Raw genomic sequence first — 19915 nt, forward strand, 5'->3', positions numbered from 1 at the left:
TTTTCTGTAACAAAGATTGTTTTTGTGAGTAAGAAATGTAAAATTTGGAGTTCTTAACCTGGCGTGTGTTTGGGGAGGGGATCACGCATGTTTCGGACGTGACAGAGCATACTCAGAGTCCTGAACACTGATTGGTCAATTGAATAATATGTTAACATATAACCTCGCTGCTAGAAAGAGAAAGTTTACACCGAAGGCCTAATGCCCTTTTAATCTAAAGAATGTACATGTCTAGTCTATTTTAAAACTTTAATAACTACTTGGTCGATTTCCTGGCCCTCGTTGGTCAGCATCCAAAACACGTTATATGCCATGCACCGACACGGCCAATCGTATACGTACAATAGTATTGCTCCAAGTGCCTATGGTGCCATATTCCAATTAAAGTCTTTATCAATCCGCCCGGAAGTTCTCCTATTTTAGGTAAAGTGCCAAAATGCAGAACTTATTTTTTAATACATTATCAAACAGGATCTGGTTACTTTTGGCTTGAATGTTGAAGGGCATGAATGGAAGTACATGTGGTGCAAACATTGGGTCAATCAAGACAATTTTAGAACCCTTTTGGCCTCCCAGGAGCAGCTTACGAAAATTGTTTACTAGTGAGTGAAGAGGTTTGTTTACAAGTGACGAAAACTTCCGATAGCAAAAAATCTACATAGTCATGATACAAAAAATTGATGGTGCTGTAAGAGGCCAACTTGTTAGCTATCCGGTGATGGGTAGCGTTTAGCTAGTGAGAACTTCTGTCTAGACTTAGAGACCACATTACTTTTATGATTTAGTATGTAAGTCAATGGGGCTTGCAACTTTTTTGCAAGATGCTGTTAACTCAAATGCGTTCAAATGTTACCGGTCTTGTTCAATTCGAGAATAACAAATAGTAGAGAATTTTACGTATTGTTTTGATAAAGTATGCTACTCAAGGAGATCTATTTTCTTTATGTGTGCAGAATTAACAGTTCGCCGCCAAATTCTTTGCAAATCTAGGTCTGGAATTTTTCCTGCGTAGCCAACCTGTGAATTTGAGATTGCTATGAAAAGTGTTTTGTTCAGCTGAATTTTGTATTCAAATTATCCATCTTGAACATTTAGCAACATAACTGTTAAATATACTTGAGGAAATAATCAGTTTGCGACAGTACGTGTATCAAATGTAAACATACGTATATATGACAGAGATCAAGTTATCACTTTTCTTCCAAAACGTCAACATTTGCTGAATTTGTGAAGAAATTTGAAGGCACATTTTGTAGAGAATTTGAACAAGAGAAATAAGTAATTCCATTATTACTTTTCAAGCTGCAATAGATATATCTCAATTCACCATTTTTGTTGCATATTGCAGTATAAGTCTGCAATTCAACATTTAAGCTGATACTTGTTATAAGGGATATTCCGATGGCAATAAATATTGTACATCGGTAGTTGAATACTGAATCTTGGATAAATCAAGCAAGGAAAGCTGTGGAAGGAACATTTCCCTAGATGACATCACTGAACTGCTACTGTGATCCATCTGCTTGGAGTAGCTGAAGGTTTAGCCAGTCAAAATAGGTTATATTTGATCAAACTATATCTCGAGTTAGGTACAGAAGGGGGAGGAGGAGGGGGGGGGGGAATAGAAAGGAAAGGGAGACAGATACAAGGAATATGGACAAGTTAGATGAAACAAAAGGTCACAGACAATAAATATGAGAAATAACTTCTACAGTTTATTTTTAAATTCATACATTTGTTTGTCGTTTTACATGCTACTTCTGTGTTGTTATAGTTCACAATAATGTATATCTTTATACACAGTACACATTTACATAGAGCTACTGACTATACAAATCCTCATATTCGAAATCCAGGAGCTTGTACAGAAACCTCAAAACAGACTATATCATTGTCTTGAACTCACCCCCTCCCCCCCCCCCCCGGACCGGCTATTGCATGATTAAGAACAGTTAGAAACACTAATAACATATAATTCCACAAAGGCACCCTGGAGTTCAAACTTAACCAACCAAAGTATTGTTCTGTAACAAACAAAGAGAATGAAAAAGAACACCAAGCACAGGAAATTAATGAAAAATGTAAGTTTAAGAATGTCCAGCAACTTTGTTTCCTTCAGTTGGATGAATGAAACCACCAGAATTACTGAGTTATAGGCAATACGTCCAAGAAAAAACTGTGCAAACACTTGAAGACGTTTAAAAACCAAAACGCAATGTTCACAATATACATTTAATAAATCACAATTTGTCACGTTTAGATTGTTTATTATTAGATTACTAAGCAAACCTTGTTGAATCCGAACCAAAATGTTGTCGTCTGGGCACTTTTTCCATTACGGTTAATTACACCCTTCATGGCAGTGTAGGATGTCCTAGATACCTATGTAACGATCCACTTACAGACTACAAGCAGCACTAGGTCAGTCCCTGATGTATGTCAAGTTCCTTTCCATATTTTGGATTATAATACTAGCAGGCCTGGGGATATTTGATAAGCAATCTTTTTAACATCACATAAATGACCATGCAGAGATTCTCAGGGCTTTGTTGATCATTCTTGCCAGAACTCTTACTAGTTGCGTGTGGACTACGGGTGGGGAAGAGGATAAGTGGTGTACATCAAGGTGTTCATATTATCGAGGACGAAACCCAGAGAAGTGTTAGATGGTTAACCAAAAAAGTTAGCAATGGAATTTATACAGAGAGATCATTACACAAGAAATGGTTGATCATTTCAGCAGGGAGATGCCGTACATCGAACGATCATCTCTGACCTTTGACCAGCTGATCTTGAAGTAAAAGGTTGTATTCATCCACCTGTTCTTTCATCTTTGTGACTAGAGGTCTGTAATCGGACTCCTTACTCTTGGATGCTATGACTGTTAGAAAAAAGAGGTTTGATTTAAGGAAAAGTAATATCCACAAAAAATGGCGACACAGTCTGAGAAAATGTCAACAATTCCTAGGAGGCAATGCAGTGGTAGCAGTTGCATGTCTTTAAAATCCAGGCAAAAGTACTGCTGAACATTCAATTAATAAAGGTTGTTGATATTGGTGTTATTTCTGTTGTTGATATTGCTGTTGCTATTGTTGTAACTTTTAATGATTGTTGTTGTTGATATTGCTGTTGTTATTATTGATACTATTATTGTTGCAATTGTTAACATAGTATTGCTGTTAATATTACTGTTGTTGATATTGGTAATGATGTTGTTAATGTTGTTGTTCTTATTATTGTTGTTGTGATTGTTAATGATACTGTTGTTGGTATCGTTATCATTTTTGTTGTTATTATCTTTTATTTTTATTGGTGTTGTAACTGACCCCTGGTGCTAAATCCCCTCTGAACACCTCCCCCTTCTGTCAGGCCATGTACTAAGTGTGAGAGGTGCCATCACCCCCATGTTGCCCTTGCAATATGGACAGTCTGGAATGTTACAATAGTGATCCAATAATGAGAGGGAAGAAACAAAAACAATTGTAAAAGGATACATTCTTTCATGACAAAGTTGTTTTGTTCGTGGTGCTGCCATTTACGTTCCAGGTTGCCCAGTTGGGTGTGCGTCTCGTTTTCGTGGAGCTCTGCTTTCACCGTGTCATACTTGGAACTCAGTTCTTGGACAACTGTTTCATGGAAGACAAGATTCAAGAAAGGATATATATTCATTTATATATACATAATAGGAAATTTGGTGTGTTGGACAATTGTTAGAAAGAGCCCACTCGGCCCATCCCCCCCCCCACCCGAGAAAAAAACACCTGATAAACGGTCAAAAAGTCCAAAAACTGATGATGTGGTAAACTATCTGGAACGAAAGTGTTTACACGCATCATTCTGCACAACCACTCTTCATGCAGCAAAGCAAGTTAGCAAAACTACACCACAAGTCTGAGAAGGGTTGTCAAAATTTATTAACTTATGGGGAACTAACTAATTATCTAGATGTCTTTCAGAACGATCTTTGGACCAGGCATGTCAGGATAATACAGGTGGCGTCGTATTATAATTATACCCAAAGCCATGATGGTCAACAAGGTCTAAGAACAAAACTGGTGTCAACTAGATCGTAGTTACTGTTAACGACAAACCTTGTTTAGAATTCTTCTTTCTCTTCTCCAGGTTAACTCTGTCTTCCATAAGTTTCTGAAATTGCAAAAAATAAATCAAAAATAACTTCATAATTTATAACTTGGTAAAGGATTAAAACGAGAAAAGCCTCACAAAAAGGAAGTCCCATTTCATGAGCATCCAGATAAAAATAATGGAAATGCCAAGTTTGTTGTGTCATTAAAAAGTAAAGAAATTAAAGAAACAAAGGTACAGGACCATAAAATCAGGGTTACCACTATGACATTCACAAAGAAAAGTAACCAATTTTAACTGAAAAGACAAAATGGGTGGGGGGAAGGGGGGGACGGGGGAAGGATGCCCCATCTCTCATAAAAGGAGTCCAACAAACTGTCAGTGTTTTACTTTCCTGAAAATCAACTAATTAGCACTCTGGAGAGCAACAAACCTTTTTCTTGTTGTCTGATTCTCGCTTTAATTTCTCCAAGTCTGAATACAAGACTAATTCTTCTTCCATTTGCTTGATGCTGTTGGTCAGAGTTTCCAGCTCTAGTTTAATCTTCTCTTCTAGCTGCTCCACCTTCTGCAGATCCATCTGTAACTTCTGACTCTCTGGAGTAAAAAACAAGGTTGTTTGTCTTTTCAAAATAAGAGATGTTCTAAGGACGGATCATTGAATCATCCCAAATTCAAGATTAAAAACATTCGGGTGATTTTTATGCAAAATAATTCTCTGAGAATCCACTGTTTGTGATATATATGGAGGACTTAAAGATGGGGGGGGGTGGGGGGTGACATATTTGTTATAAATTGTAAGGTAAATTACGGACAAGCTGCTAAACAGTGGAAGTTATAGTTTTTCCATATTTTCCACTTTCCGGTCAGTTTTCATATCGTACATTAAACGTAAAGTTTCATTCGAGATCGATGCTTGCTGTCCAAAAATTCCCACTTTTGTCTTACACTGTCTGTTTATCTCCATTCAGACCTATATCTTTTGTCCCCATTCTTTCCATTCAGTCTATTTCCCATCTATATTTCATGTCCCCATATTCCTGTTTTAGTATCATACATTTGAGATGTTATTCACATCTATGCATATTGCCTCTAAATGCTGCCCCCAAATTGACTGTCTTTAGTCTTACACTGTTTGTCTATTTTATTCAGACCAGCTCACATCATTGCCATGTGTTTGGTTTTAACCTAGTTTCCCATTACTCAGACCTAACATGCACCTAGCTACATGCTCCCTGATTACCTACAGTCTTTTACATCTCAAGTGTTTACCTTCACTCAGACCGAGACTGGTAGCTTCTAACCTAACATGCACCCAGCTAAATGCTCTCTGACTACCTGCGGTCTTTTACATCTCAAGTGTTTACCTTCACTCAGAGCAAGACTGGTAGCTTCTAACCTAACATGCACCCAGCTACATGCTCCCTGATTACCTGCGGTCTTTTACATCTCAAGTGTTTACCTTCACTCAGACCGAGACTGGTAGCTTCTAACCTAACATGCACCCAGCTAAATGCTCTCTGACTACCTGCGGTCTTTTACATCTCAAGTGTTTACCTTCACTCAGACCGAGACTGGTAGCTTCTAACCTAACATGCACCCAGCTAAATGCTCTCTGACTACCTGCGGTCTTTTACATCTCAAGTGTTTACCTTCACTCAGACCAAGACTGGTTGCTTCTAACCTAACATGCACCTAGCTACATGCTCCCTGATTACCTACGGTCTTTCACATCTCAAGTGTTTACCTTCACTCAGACCAAGACTGGTTGCTTCTAACCTAACATGCACCCAGCTACATGCTCCCTGACTACCTGTGGTCTTTTACATCACAAGTGTTTACCTTCACTCAGACCGAGACTGGTAGCTTCTAACCTAACATGCACCCAGCTAAATGCTCTCTGACTACCTGCGGTCTTTTACATCTCAAGTGTTTACCTTCACTCAGACCGAGACTGGTTGCTTCTAACCTAACATGCTCCCAGCTACATGCTCCCTGACTACCTACAGTCTTTTACATCACAAGTGTTTACCTTCACTCAGACCCACACTGGTTGCTTCTGATTTGTGCATCTCGTTCTGTTTGAAGTTCAGGTCGTCCTGCATCCTAGCTAACTCCTTCGGTGTAGGCATGTGCTTTTGTCTGGCTAAATTCTGAAAACGGAATAAGAACATGACAGTGGAGAAGTCTGTAATATTTGCAAATTGTAAATATCTTCTTCAGACACATTCATTTCAGACACTGTCACTTGACTGTACATACTGTGTTGGAAGCCTGTAACTGACAGTGAATGTAACAGCTGTGTTGTGACTTCAGTACAAAATCTTTCTTAACCTTTTAATTAAAGATGAGCAACATTATATTGTTCTAAAGTGTTCATGTACACGACAACCAAACACACAAGTCAGTTTACAAAGTGTTCAAATCTTGCGGAACATTTTTCATAAACTGATGCGTCATTGGCAATCTGTATGCACACTTTAACTTTATACTCACCAATATGATACTACTCTGGATTTTATTAACTTTGTATATTGATACCGTAAATGAACACCCTTTGATACCACAAATGAACCCCCTCTGATGCAATAAATGAACCCCCTTTAAGACCGCAAATGAACCCCCTTTAATACCACAAATGAACCCCCTCTAATGGCATAAATGAACCCCTTTAAGACCGTAAATGAACCCCCTTTGATACCATAAACAAATCCCCTTTAATACCGTAAAATGAATCCCCTCTGATACCACAAATGAACACCCTTTATGTAATTCACACACTGAAATTTATTTCTTATTCGCTGCAGTATCGATGAGTACACAAAGTTTGTGAGGCACGCTTTTATACGTAGCAACATCATAGTCAAACTGAAGCTAACAATTGAAGCTTACCTTACTCATGTGAGACAAAATGCCCACGATCGATTCTTCCATGGCTTGCTTCCTCTCAACTTCAAATTTCTTACTTTCCTCAAAACTCTCCAAAAATTCTAAAAGGAGATAGCAATCAACAACAGAAACAAACTTTGAAATCAGGATTAAATTAAGAAAAATGCAATGTGAGAGAAACTGGTTAACTGTTTTGGTGAAGTAATCATTTATTAAATATATAATGCAACCAGGAAAGAAGGGAGGGGGTAGTATAGGGGGGTTGATTTATGGGAGGAGAAAGTAGCATGTGGGATGCATGTGAGGAGGTGTGGCAGAGATGTTGACTGGAGTAGAAGACAGTTGTACTTTGATACCTATTATTGGGCTCTTCACATCTAGGGCTATGTACAATTACATCTAGGGCTATGTACAATTACATCTAGGGCTATGTACAATTACTTTGTAATTGAATTTACACGAACATCTGAGAACTTTGCCAAAAGGCCATTTTAATCTGTATTTGTTCATTACCACTATAGGGTTTAATGTGAAGTCTTGGCAGATGCGATAGTTATTAACAGTTATCCAGATTGCGCGCTCTGGCCACCAAATTCAAAGGCTTCATTCTACAATGCAGGCTCATAAATTGTGCAAACTTGAACACATTTCTGATGCTTGCTGCAAACACTTGAGGTAAAACTTAAATATATTTTGGTGCCCATAGGAACAACCATTGAGGAATATAGAAAGAGAGTTTTACCATTCATTGTTTCTTCACATCTAGGGCTATGTACAACTACTTCGTAACAAAATTTACACGAACATCTGAGAACTATCCACAAAGTTCATTTTAATCTGTATTTGTTTATTACATACTATAGTGTTTGATCTGAAGTCTTGGCAGATGCGATAGTTATTAACAGTTATCCAGATTGCACGCTCTGGCCACCAAATTGAAAAGGCTTCATTCTACAATGCAGGCTCAAAAACTGTGCAACCTTGAACACAATTTTGACGCATGCTGCAAACGGCAATCACGTGAGGTTATAATTAAATATATTTTGGTTGCCATGAAAAGAGAGTTTTACCATTCATTGTTTCTTCCCTCTTTTTCAGTTCTTTATACTTTTGGTTCTTCTCTCCTAAATGGTCCTCTAACTCCATATCCAGGGCTTTGATCTCCTCCTGCATGTTACTGATTTCTCCTTTGATCTCTTTGGTTCTGTATGAAAGAAAAAATTATTTGAAGAAAAAAAAAGTACTGAAATGTAAGTTTTGCAATGCTGGTAAATGTTTGCTCTTTAATATAATTTCTAGTTTGAATGTTTCTTGTGTAAGTCCCATTGCATTTTATTCTGATGAATATGGGAATATTCAACTTAATTTCCATATGATTATACAATACGCTTCAAAGAACTAGACAAAGGTTGCTTCTTTACTTGCTGTTCAGGCAGCTATGAGCTATGTCTTCTTGATGCTTTACAGGTATCTCTTCTATGCCTTCTTTGCCGCTATACAGGTATGTATGCTATGCCTGACTTACTGCTATTCAGGTATGTATGCTATGCCTTCTTTGCTGCTGTTCAGGTATGTATGCTATGCCTGACTTATTGCTATTCAGGTATGTATGCTATGCCTTCTTTACTGCTGTTCAGGTATGTATGCTATGCCTTCTTTGCTGCTGTTCAGGTATGTATGCTATGCCTGACTTATTGCTATTCAGGTATGTATGCTATGCCTGACTTAATGCTGTTCAGGTATGTATGCTATGCCTGACTTAATGCTGTTCAGGTAGCTATAAGCTAGGTTTTCTTTGCTGCTATCCAGGTATGTAACTTATGCCTTCTTGACTGCTATTCAGGTATGCTAGCTACGCCTTCTCTCCTGTCATTAAGGGTCTAGGATATTTCAGACGTACTTCCTTTCCATGCTGGCCATCTCTTGGTTATTGATCTTGACCTGCTTCAACAGTCTATCTCTCTCCTCTGCCGGTGTACCTTTGGCTTTCTCTTCCTCTTCCAGTTGTTTCTTCTTCTCCTCCAGCTCATGGAGTTGATTGTAGAGTTTCACAGCTTCCTGCTTAATCGGCGAGTGTTTCAACTCCTATCAAACGTAACATGTCAAAAAAATAAATGAAATAATGGAATGAAACACTTTAACCTTTTACTTAATCATCTCACATGCCTTTATCCCAGTAATGCAGAGATAAAAGTGGGGTACATGACATCGAGGGAGGGAGAGGACCACCCAGTTTCCCTATCAAGTTACACAGAAATTAAAGGACAGATTGACACGTCCTACTTATGCTGGGCTATGACCGATATTATTCCAGAGAGCACAGGTAGATCAGACATCAGCCTCAAAAGATTACATCTAGGATAGGCATCATTGCCAGGACCAATGTCACCACAAGACAATTGAAGACAATTATTGTCATGGTGGCAGAGATCTGTGTCTCATATATGAATTTGATTTGCAAGGTCTTATCTAATATACGCAGTGATTGGATAGAAAGAAAAAGGGTAGGGTGAGGTTTGGGCTAGGCTAGATTGGCATTGGTGGGAGGGTGGGAGGGAGCAGGGGGGTGTAGGGTAAGTTACCTCTTCCATATTGTCCTTCTTGGTGATGAGAGCGTCTAGTCTCTGCTGTTTCTCCTCCAGTGTACTCTGAAGTTGACTGTTTGTGTCCTTCAGACCAGTGTACTTGTGACGCAATTGAGGACTCTGTGGAAATAGTCAAAGAATTTAGAAACAGGAAGAAAATATGTAATAAATTATCTGAGATTAACAGGCAGCAAATGACTTGATTTCTGGTGAGAGATGCAAGCAAACCGGATGCAACAGTTTCACCCTCAGGGACTGTTGACTTTGTAGCATGTAGCCACTGGAAGTCAGTGTAGGCATAATTGCTACAATAATTGTAAACAAGCTTTTCCAGGTCATTTATGTGACTGCGTTGAGATCCTCTATTTTCAAGTAATATTATAAACCCTATTCAAGGTCGTTTCCTTCAACTTTTGAAAAAAATATTGTTTCATTTTATCTGACCAATTTCTTGAACGTTTGAAAGCAATTGTCAACATAGCAACCATTGGCAAATTTATGTAAGTTGTGTCTACATATTGAATGGTCTAAATCCTTGGAGCAAAATACCCCTGAGAATCTCCATGGTTACTGTTATCATACATCCTTACATCCCGGGATATGTCCTGGTTTTCTACCTTTCGTGAGTCTCTGGGTGGATTTGCCAAATTTAAAAACAAAAAATGTCTGACCATCTGGCAATTCCAGTTTTAATACAGAAAGCCAAATTTCAATTGTTGCACTCCTTCAACCATGCTGATCTTACATGGCATAATGCAATTCTGTCACAATTTTCGTGAAGGTACGTTTTTCGTGAATCCAATTTTCGTGAATCCAAATAATTCACCTTTTTCCCCTACAAAGGGTAACAGGAACCCTCAGCTTAGATCCTTCTCCCTTCCCTCAGCCACTTTCTTCAGATGGAAATACTGTAACCCTCCCCACATGGCCATCACATCTTCATCTGCATACAAGACAAGTATTAATCTTACCATATGTTCTACTAGTGTATCAGCCATCATTCTACACTGGTTAACTTCATTTTCTGCATTTTTTATCAGCTCTTCAACCCTGCCAACAAGAATAAAAACACGATAAGCATTTAATAGTGGTGCCAGTACATATCTGAGATGGCAGCAGAGAAACGAGGTTGGGTTTCCAAACTTTTCTTAGGGTCAAACAATGCACAGTATTTATGACATGCTGACATTTATACAGACATTCATACACAAGAATGGTGTGCCGATGTTGAGAGTAATGCCCAATGTAAAGTTTAACCATATCTTTAAAAAGAATCTTAAGTTTGAAATTGATTTAAGTAGTCTTCCATTGTGTAACAGGCTTACTTGTTGTAGGCTATGTTGTAGCAATAGTAAAATACCAACTGTCAGTGGTAGGTATAAGAATATTATTTTTCAGAATAGAATCTATACCCTTTGTAATCAGGAGAAATTCGGAAGTGAATTTCATTAATCATTTCAAATGTCATTCGTTTTCTCAAGTAAGGAAAACAAAATATATCTAGCTTCTTACTTCTATAGGAACCCAAACAATTTGAAAATGGAAAAATTATTTTAATACAAAAGTAAAAAGGCTTTACTAGAATAACTTACTCTTGTCTCTGAGTAAAGATCTTGTCTACACTGCGTTGCTCCATTTCATTTTGGATTTTCAACTGTGGAAACAAATATGAATTTTAGTATTACATCTTTAGTGTAACTTGTAATACAATTTCAAATCCCAAAGTTGTACAACCATGGTGTGCACATCAAGTCAAATCCACTGTTTCTTTAAAACTAAAAGGTAAACTGAGACATCCATTATGTGGTAATACTGTTAAGTACATTGTCTTTATGCCCATTTATCCTTACGGTTAGGCTATTTTTAGCTCTTGATAATGACAAACAATGGCCTCCAAAGTTTCACATGCAAAGAAAGAATAGGCCTAGGTATAATACCCACCATGAAAGTAGATTGCGGTAGATGGTCTGAGACCTCATCCTAGGAATTGTTGTTCAGACGTTTTACCTTCCTATCATTATCATCTTCTTCTTGATTTTCTTTGAAATGTGATACATTTAGAAATGTTTGCTAAGCGGCCAATCAATGCTGACTGTGCTTCAAATTTTATCGAAGTGCAACTTCTCTAATCAAAATATTATTATTTTTCGTTTTTGATAAACGATTAAAATATTATTAACCAAAACCTTTCAACTCAATTACCATGATGATATCATTCACTCTGCTTGTTGCTAGATGCAGTCACCTATTTTTATTACCAAATTTGAAAAAATCAACTTCATCCACTAGGACATCCCCCCTTTAAAGTCTATTAATTACGTCACAATACACAATGAACAGGCAAATGACTTTGAATGGAGTACCTCATTATAATCCTCTTGAACCTGGTCCATCTCGGTGTCTGTGTTTAGCTTATCAACTAGCTGTAAATGAAGAAGGAAGATTAAATAGAAATGTTAAATGCAGACACAAACCCAGCCATCACTCTCGATTTATGCAATAGATTTAACTGTCTTATTCCATTTGGGAGATACCATTATTGTTACTTCACATGTAACAAGGCTGAAGACTTGATCAAGTTTAACTATGACATCATCGAGCCACATGGGGCTTTTTTGGCAATATTTTACTTAACTATTCTTGCAATGTTTAATTTTCTGTAATGGATATGGGTTTTGAAAGTTATGCTAATATATTGAAGCTGGTCACATGACCTAATGTTGGCATTGGTGCCAGGGTCAAAAATGTTAACATTTCACTTACAAAATATGAAAAAGAAAAAAGAAAGAGAGAAATTAACAGGTTTTAGATCCTAGTGACACTATGACATCACATATTTACTAAACGACAGCTCCCAGACACGACTTCTAAACCAGGATATCTCTGAAACGGAACAACGATTTTTATAATTGTTTCAGCAAGCTGTTCTTCACAAAGATCTCTGTCATATAAACTAAAGATGGTTGGGTCTGTTTCCCCTTTAAAGTAGGATAGTATCTTGTTGATTTCATTGTTTTCTACTCACACACTATTTGTCCATTGAAGACCTGGTATTCAAATTTGGGGTCGCAACTCTTTTGAGTGCCACCAGAATGGTTTGGAGGGTTGACAAAAATTATGCGGAAGAAAAAGCCGCTTACCAATGTTCACGGAAGAAGTAAGTGGAAAGATGTTGAACGTAAATTCCTTTAAAAAGTCACAAAATATAACACCATTTTGCGAGTAACGAACCCTTCATTATATAAAAATTTCTCATTTCGGCTATACCTGGAACTCTTTATCATTTTTAATTGAAACCGTTCCTATAATGTTAATTCTTTTCAAAACCAACTTCAGACTCATCATTTCAATTCATATCTTTTTTATTGTTCAGCACCATGAGCAGTTTCTTCTCTAAATTTTAGAGCTTATACAACAACAAAATATTACTATTACTCTAAGGTTGACATTGATTGGATATTATACCTGTTCATAAGGGCAACAAGTTTCTATATTAGAAAATTGAAATAACTGACAAGTTTCTCGGCCTTTCGTAAAACTTACCGTGTTGTAGTCTCCAAGTTGTCCTTGCAATTCCTTAAGCTCACTTGCCATGGTTTCAGCTCTGCAGTGAAAATAATTAAAAAATTATGTAAATATGACCAAGAATGCAAAACACATCTCTCTGTATTACTAGGGTGGTATCTTTATTGTCAAATTTTCCCATCTGAAATGTTCTACCAAAATTAAAAAAAGAAAAAGAAAAAAGAGGGAAGTCTAAAATGAGCTAACAACTATAACTTGGATAGCAACCTGACCTGAAGTGTAATGAGTTATCAGTCAGTCAGCCTCCCAACTTACAAATGCAGCCACTTTAATACTAGTGTAAATAATAATCTACCTTCCAGGCTGATATTATTATGTTATCAAATATATTTTTGAGTCAACTTTCTTTCAAGGACATTGTTTTTCAGATGAATTACTCATAATAATCTGAGGGAAAACAATGTCTTATAGGGTGATGGAATAATAAACACAAACTATGGAAATATAAAAAAACAATAGATACAATTGTCTCTTCCACACAAACCAAATATCAACCCCTGTAAAGATCAAAAGTCAGGTGTGTGTAAACTAACTTATACCCCCTTGTTTTGCTCAGCTTCAAATACTTTAAGCACATTTTGGCCTTGCTGCTTATCAAGACACACCAACCCCCCCACCCTGCCCCAAGCCCCCACCACTACCTACCCCTCCATTTACTGTGCAATCACCGGTAACACCAGGGGTCGAAATTTACGCTATTCCGCTATCCCGAGATAGTGAAATCATGAATGGAATACCAAGTTGCTTGGGTTCACTATTCCGTATGGATAGTGCTAAAAGTGATAGCTAACAACAAACTTTGACAAATCCATCTAAATTTACTTCCCTGTCACTAGTCAGGCAACAATTTTAATTTTATTTGTTTCCCGAGCGTAAAAACTTGCCTAGAAATACAAACGAAACTCTCTTTACACGTGCCAGTTGCAGTTACGTACAGTACAATACATCAGTTTACAACTGCAGTGTTTAACACTACTTAAATACTACTACGTTAGGCTACTGTACATCCCCTACGCTCATCCCCTGTCTAACACCTGTTTGTTAACATTTTCTGGCACATTTCCAAGAAACGTTACATGGAGTTAAACTGTTTTGGCTCCATTCTAGAATTAAGTAGGTCAGTCAGTAAAGGATCGGTAAAGTTATGCGAACTACTATCTTAGACGTTCAAGAAAAGTAGGTCAAATATCCCTGTACCATTTACAGTAGGTGAGTAAAACACACCTCAAAGCCAACTGACTCCACCGCATGAACAAAACAATCTATTCCCCATGATACACGAGGCACAGTCCATATTATAGCATAGCACGATATCCAGGCCCCTACAGCTATATATGGCCATCTTTATGAGAGTAACCCTTGTAATGACATGTTTTAGGCCACTTGGCATGATTCAACTAAATGCTTAATATTTTTCCCATGTTCTTGTAGAAAACGTCAAGTTCGCAAAATACAGTTAGTTGTGTTTTTTAGTTACGTGAGATCCGTAACCGCAGAGGTGGTTAGGCTATTTGCTACGATTGAGGATATAACTTATGTCATGAAATGATGATCGATGTTCCAAAGCTTGTGGGAGACCCCTGCGGCTGATATATTTGACGATGTTAATACAGATAAAGAAGTACACAATAAAAAAACGCACGCAGAAAGATCACACTAAATGTGATGAAATTGTTCTACTTTGCACAGTTATAAATAGATAAGAGTATTAGTACACTGATGTTGAAACCAGTATAATATATATATGTAACAGCAGAGGTTTAAACAGGATTCCTGTTAAGTTATCCAACTCAAATTGCTTGGTTTTGCTTCAAAAACCTATTTTATTAGACATGCTGGACATACATGTGTCCAGTGTGAAGTCTTGCAGCATGGAGGACAGTGCACTGAAATTCTCTGGTATGTCCAGCCTAATGGCATCTGGTCACGATAATCAGTCATCATGAGATTGTACCACAGATATTAACTACAAGAAGGCCAGACAATCAATTTGATAACCCTCTCTTACCTCTTCTCATAGGATAAGTAGCTGTCATTTTCCTCATTTGCTGTGTTGATTTCTCTCTCCAGTCGGCTGTTCTCTGTGGCAACCTCTGTCATCTTAGTCCTTAGAATGCCCAAGAAGTAAGATCTATCCATTACTATCCGCTGTGGTCCTAAGGGGCAGAAATTTACAGAAAATAGTGAATACTTATCTATCTCTTTTTATCAACACAGGTAAAATTTTAGTTTGTATGACGCATTAGACAGGAGTTATTTTGTAGAGGTGTTACCAGGTGGCAATGTTTCATATTTCCTAATAAAAAATCTTTTAGTCACAATGCAGGTAAGATAATTAAACTGGTATTGTGATACCATGTTTTATGCTTGTCATGCATACAGGGGTTTAGGTAGCCAGCCGTCTGTTGCACGGCCAGTTTTGCAAAATGACGGCCTATTTTTACTTGCACGGCTTGCAAAATATATGAAGCCATGCAAAGTTTTCAGTACAGAGTACACAAATATACAGAGTTACAGAAATTACACAATGATGTCAATATTGTTTTATTTTTTTCCCAAAATCTTTTATTGACTATCTAAACAGCTTGCATTTAACCCTCAGATACCTCAAATATACAAAGTTTCTAAGGGGGTTGCCCCCTTAACCCCCAAGGGCCCCTCAGGCGGACCCATTGACCCCCTCTGTGAGAGGGCGATAGCTTTGTGAACTCAACAATGCCTTCTGCATCATGTTGCCCCAAAAAGGTAGGACACCCAATTTAAAGATTTGGACACCCACATTTCTGCCTACATCCCTGCATGTATGGTTTGTTTCTATTGCAGGACTGCTAGTCTGGTGATATTCACAGCAGACATAGTACAAAATAAGCCCCTTTTCCTCCTTCTTTTAATCTACAGTTTTGTAATTACTACCCTCCCTCAGACAAGCATTTTTTCCAAATTAATTTAAACTGAGGTCATAGGTCAACAGATAATTCCTACACACTGTACCTTTCTTGCCAGTTTTCAATCCACCAAGACCTTGTTGCGTGGTTGGTCTTTCAGCAACACTTATCTTGGAGTCCAAAGCTGAGAACAAAACAGAAACAACATTTCATTCAGTCACTTCATGCATATCTCCTTTTTATTTCGAAACCTTTCAAGTTACTTGAAAATCCCCTTTGTGAGTGAGTTTATATCTCTACAAGCCAATCCCACTTTAATTACTTGAGATGCAAACTTGCACTGTTGTATACATGACCAAACCCACTGACTCTCTGAATCGCTTGCTGATCCAGTTAAGATGGTTGGGTATGGTCTTCGTTGGTTGGTATAGTCTTAGATGGTTGGGTATGGTCGCATATGGTCTAAGCTGGTTGAGTGTGGTCTCATATGGTTGGGAAGGTCTTAGATGGTTGGTTATGGGTCTCAGATGGTTGGGAATCATCTACGTTGTGTATGGTCTAAGATAGGTGTATATGGTCTTAAATGGTTGGTTATGGTATAAGATGGATGGATATGGTCAAATAATTATTTCTGCTGCCCTTAATGTTAAGCTATTTATATCACATTATCCATCATTGATACACCTACGCTCTGAAAGCCATGCCTTTTATGACAACTTGCATTACATAAGAATTCATAATTTCTTTCTGTTACAACTTCCCATTGAATTACCATCTTCTCCTATCTCACATACAAGCAATTTCAGAGAAGTATGTAAAACATTGTTATCTTAAATGAAATCATCAAAGCAACAGATTACCTGGTTATGGTTATCACAAACTTATCCCAGTTTATAGTCAGTGACTCAGTACAGCCTGTCCTTTACCAAGTGTCATATCATATGACTTACACACACACACACATGCACACCCAAACAGCAGTGAGCAATGAACAAAATTAATGATTAAAATTATGCCTGACTTAAAACTCACCTCCACCTTGTCCAGGGACTCCACCACCTCTGGTTCCAGGTCTCGCTGTACCAGGAGCCTACGGAAATCAAAAGGGTAATTACCAGGATATATATATGGCAAAAATGTCCTGTTGTGTTAGCAAATTAAAAGCAGTCCAAAGGATGCACGTTTAGATCATGATTTGCGCTCTCAAAATGTGATGGCAACCTGCTGCAGAAAATCTAAACTTTCTTTGATGTGATTCACTGCTAGCTTAAGGAATGCCCCAGTATGTCACTGTTGGGAACTCATTAGAAAAATTACTTATTATCTGACCTGTATCTACTACATCTCAAAATTCAGAGGGGACTCACTAGACATTACTCAAAGAAAAGTAACTGTACTTATTACCCTAACTAGTACCAACATCTCAAATTCAGACTGTTAGTAGAGAGGGAAAACAAATTCTGCCAGTGTAGACATATATTGCTTTTTGTGCGTATGCAAGGCAAATGCCAGTGGGAATTCGGTATTTAAGAGTAGATTTTTATAAGCACCAGTTGGCATTTTTTCTTAAGCAAGTGGCTACATTTTGTGAAACTTTAGGCTTAATCTACATACACACACTATGAACACTGTAATATTCACTTACTTTGAATGTTATATTTCCTTGATTTGTTGTAAATTTGATTGTCTTACTCTTACCCCTGTTCCAGGCATTCTCATTTGAGGTGCTTGTTTCATAGAGGAGGATGGTCTAATCCCACTTGCAGGTCTTCTACTGCCACTGGTAGGTGGTCGATTCCTGCACGAAAAAGGGAAGGACAATAAATATATTTTGAGTGGTGAGTGGGGGAAATTAACCCTAAGACAATGTTGTAACTCTTCTTTGATGATGAAAGGTCTTACAGGACTTAAGGTTTGAAGAGCCTGTGTCTTGCAAATAGCAGAAGTACAAGGAAAATCATGGCATATAATACACAGATTCAACCATGACTGCAGTCACCATGGTGAACCCTGACTACCATCAATAGCACAGTAAGGAGCACTACTCAAAAGAAGCCTACACCTGAAGTACATGAGTTAGGCATACACAATTACAGTAGGTTGGGTTTTTAGGGTTAGCCACCACTAGAACCATTGGATTCATGAAATGTTCTATATAGCTAATAATTTGCTAAGATTATCTGCATTGGGCCTAACGCTTTACCAGACGTTAGACGATATAGGCTAGCCTAGCCAAAAATAGGCCTAGGCCTACACTGTGAAGTGACGTACATTTTTGTTATTTGATTTATATTGATACGATCTCAAATGTTTTCACAATCGAAGGAAATGCAGCAGATCCCTTTCAACCAACTTATCGTTTGACTGAAGCTCTAAAACAGAAACAAACTGTCAAGATATGTTGAATGCCGCAATCACTGTACTCTCTCCTACTTTTGTGTGCCTAGGCAACCACAGACGCCAGGATTGGACTAGTCGACTTTGCAGGAATGTGCAAAACTAAAATGATGGCGCTATAAATGTTTAACTGAAAGAGTCGTTTTCAAGAGAACCCACCTGTGCAACTAGAACAACGTACTGTATTTGCATACATGCAAATACCTGTCATTGTAGTGCATGGTGGTGGTGAAAATAAGTTAGTTGTTTTGAAAAAGTACCTTCTTTTACGTGTGAATTAACTGTTCGCCGCCACAGTTTCTTGCAAATCTGGGTCTGGATATTTCCCCCTGCGTAGCCAACCTGTGAATTTGAGATATGAAGAGTGTATATGTCCAGCTGGCACTCACCAGCCAGCCATGTAGATGATGGAGCGAGCAAGTAATCCCAATATTGTAGCGCGCTTGCGCAGTACAATGACAAAAGATAAAATATATCGCTTTTCTTTGTTTTGCTTTTCTCGAAAACTAGAAGGTTCACGATTCATGTTCACTTCCTTTTTTATTTTGGGAGAAATGAACACGAACAAGCTGATTTTTCTTTTTGTCGAACAATTTAGTTTAGGCGAGATAATATTTAAGTTGTTTCAAATATGTTTCGGCCAGAATGAGCTGTTTTTCTGTTTCGAGAAAATGATATCCTTGGAATAAACCCTTCTTTGCCAAAATCGCTTTGTGTAGATATTTCTTTTTGACAAACACAAATATGTAAAAAAAAAAAGGCAAAATATCCTTATCAAATCATTTTTTTCCCGGTTAAATTTAAACTACCGGGATATCAGTTAAAGAAACTTGTGCAAGTTTTATAGTAACCTCATGGTGTATCTGGTGAATCCTACGGAAATTTCCTATTGGACGGCCCTTCTGCAAATTACTATGTAAGTTCTCAAGCCACTGAGCTACCATATTAAAGGCATTGAAGATTTGCCAAAACAGCATGCCGCCATCTTAAAAAGTTCACTTTCCGTTGCTTGCAAGTGAAGTTTATCTCTTGTCGCTACAAAATGCAGACAGTTATGAAACGTGATACCTTGTTATCTTAGCTGGACATGAGATATCGTTTGTACACTGTGCTGTGGGTATTGACCGCAGCTGTATGTACCGACTGTACACTAGTAATTACCGACGGTAGCAAGCTGTGTGTATATTTTCTGGGATCGATGGTGGTGTCTAACCAGGGAGTTGTTCCATAAGTCCCTGGTCTAACATGACTTCTGTTACACCTCATTCGAAACTAGGTCAGATTACCGGCATTAGACGTTTTTTTTGCGCGAGTCTTCATACCCTTTAAATAAATCAGGACGTGAAGTCATTTTTCGTACGAGCAATGAGTATCTCTGATGCTTTCTAATGCTGGACGGGGACAATAAGTATCGATCATGGAAGTAAATATAAATTATAGCAAAAATATTTCATTGCTTGGATTATGGGCAAGACCGGCCAACCTGTC

The 19915-nt window shown here is 37.9% G+C and overlaps 1 protein-coding gene across 1 annotated transcript; it reads right to left on the reverse strand.

Moving 5' to 3' along the window:
• Positions 1 to 1695: 1695 nt before the first annotated feature.
• LOC139978312 (intraflagellar transport protein 74 homolog) lies at positions 1696 to 18483 on the reverse strand. Its single transcript, XM_071988389.1, has 18 exons — positions 18302 to 18483; positions 17729 to 17828; positions 17063 to 17120; positions 16137 to 16214; positions 15154 to 15301; positions 13104 to 13164; positions 11924 to 11983; positions 11153 to 11214; positions 10532 to 10610; positions 9558 to 9680; positions 8876 to 9060; positions 8046 to 8179; positions 6979 to 7076; positions 6119 to 6239; positions 4520 to 4683; positions 4092 to 4146; positions 3495 to 3626; positions 1696 to 2881 (listed from the first exon to the last, which is right to left on the reverse strand). Coding segments are annotated over exons 1-18 (1776 nt in total). The 5' UTR covers positions 18304 to 18483; the 3' UTR covers positions 1696 to 2765.
• Between the last annotated feature and the right edge of the window lie 1432 nt (positions 18484 to 19915).

The sequence above is a fragment of the Apostichopus japonicus genome, chromosome 2 (assembly GCF_037975245.1).
Source record: "Apostichopus japonicus isolate 1M-3 chromosome 2, ASM3797524v1, whole genome shotgun sequence".
Classification (NCBI taxonomy): Eukaryota; Metazoa; Echinodermata; class Holothuroidea; order Aspidochirotida; family Stichopodidae; genus Apostichopus; species Apostichopus japonicus.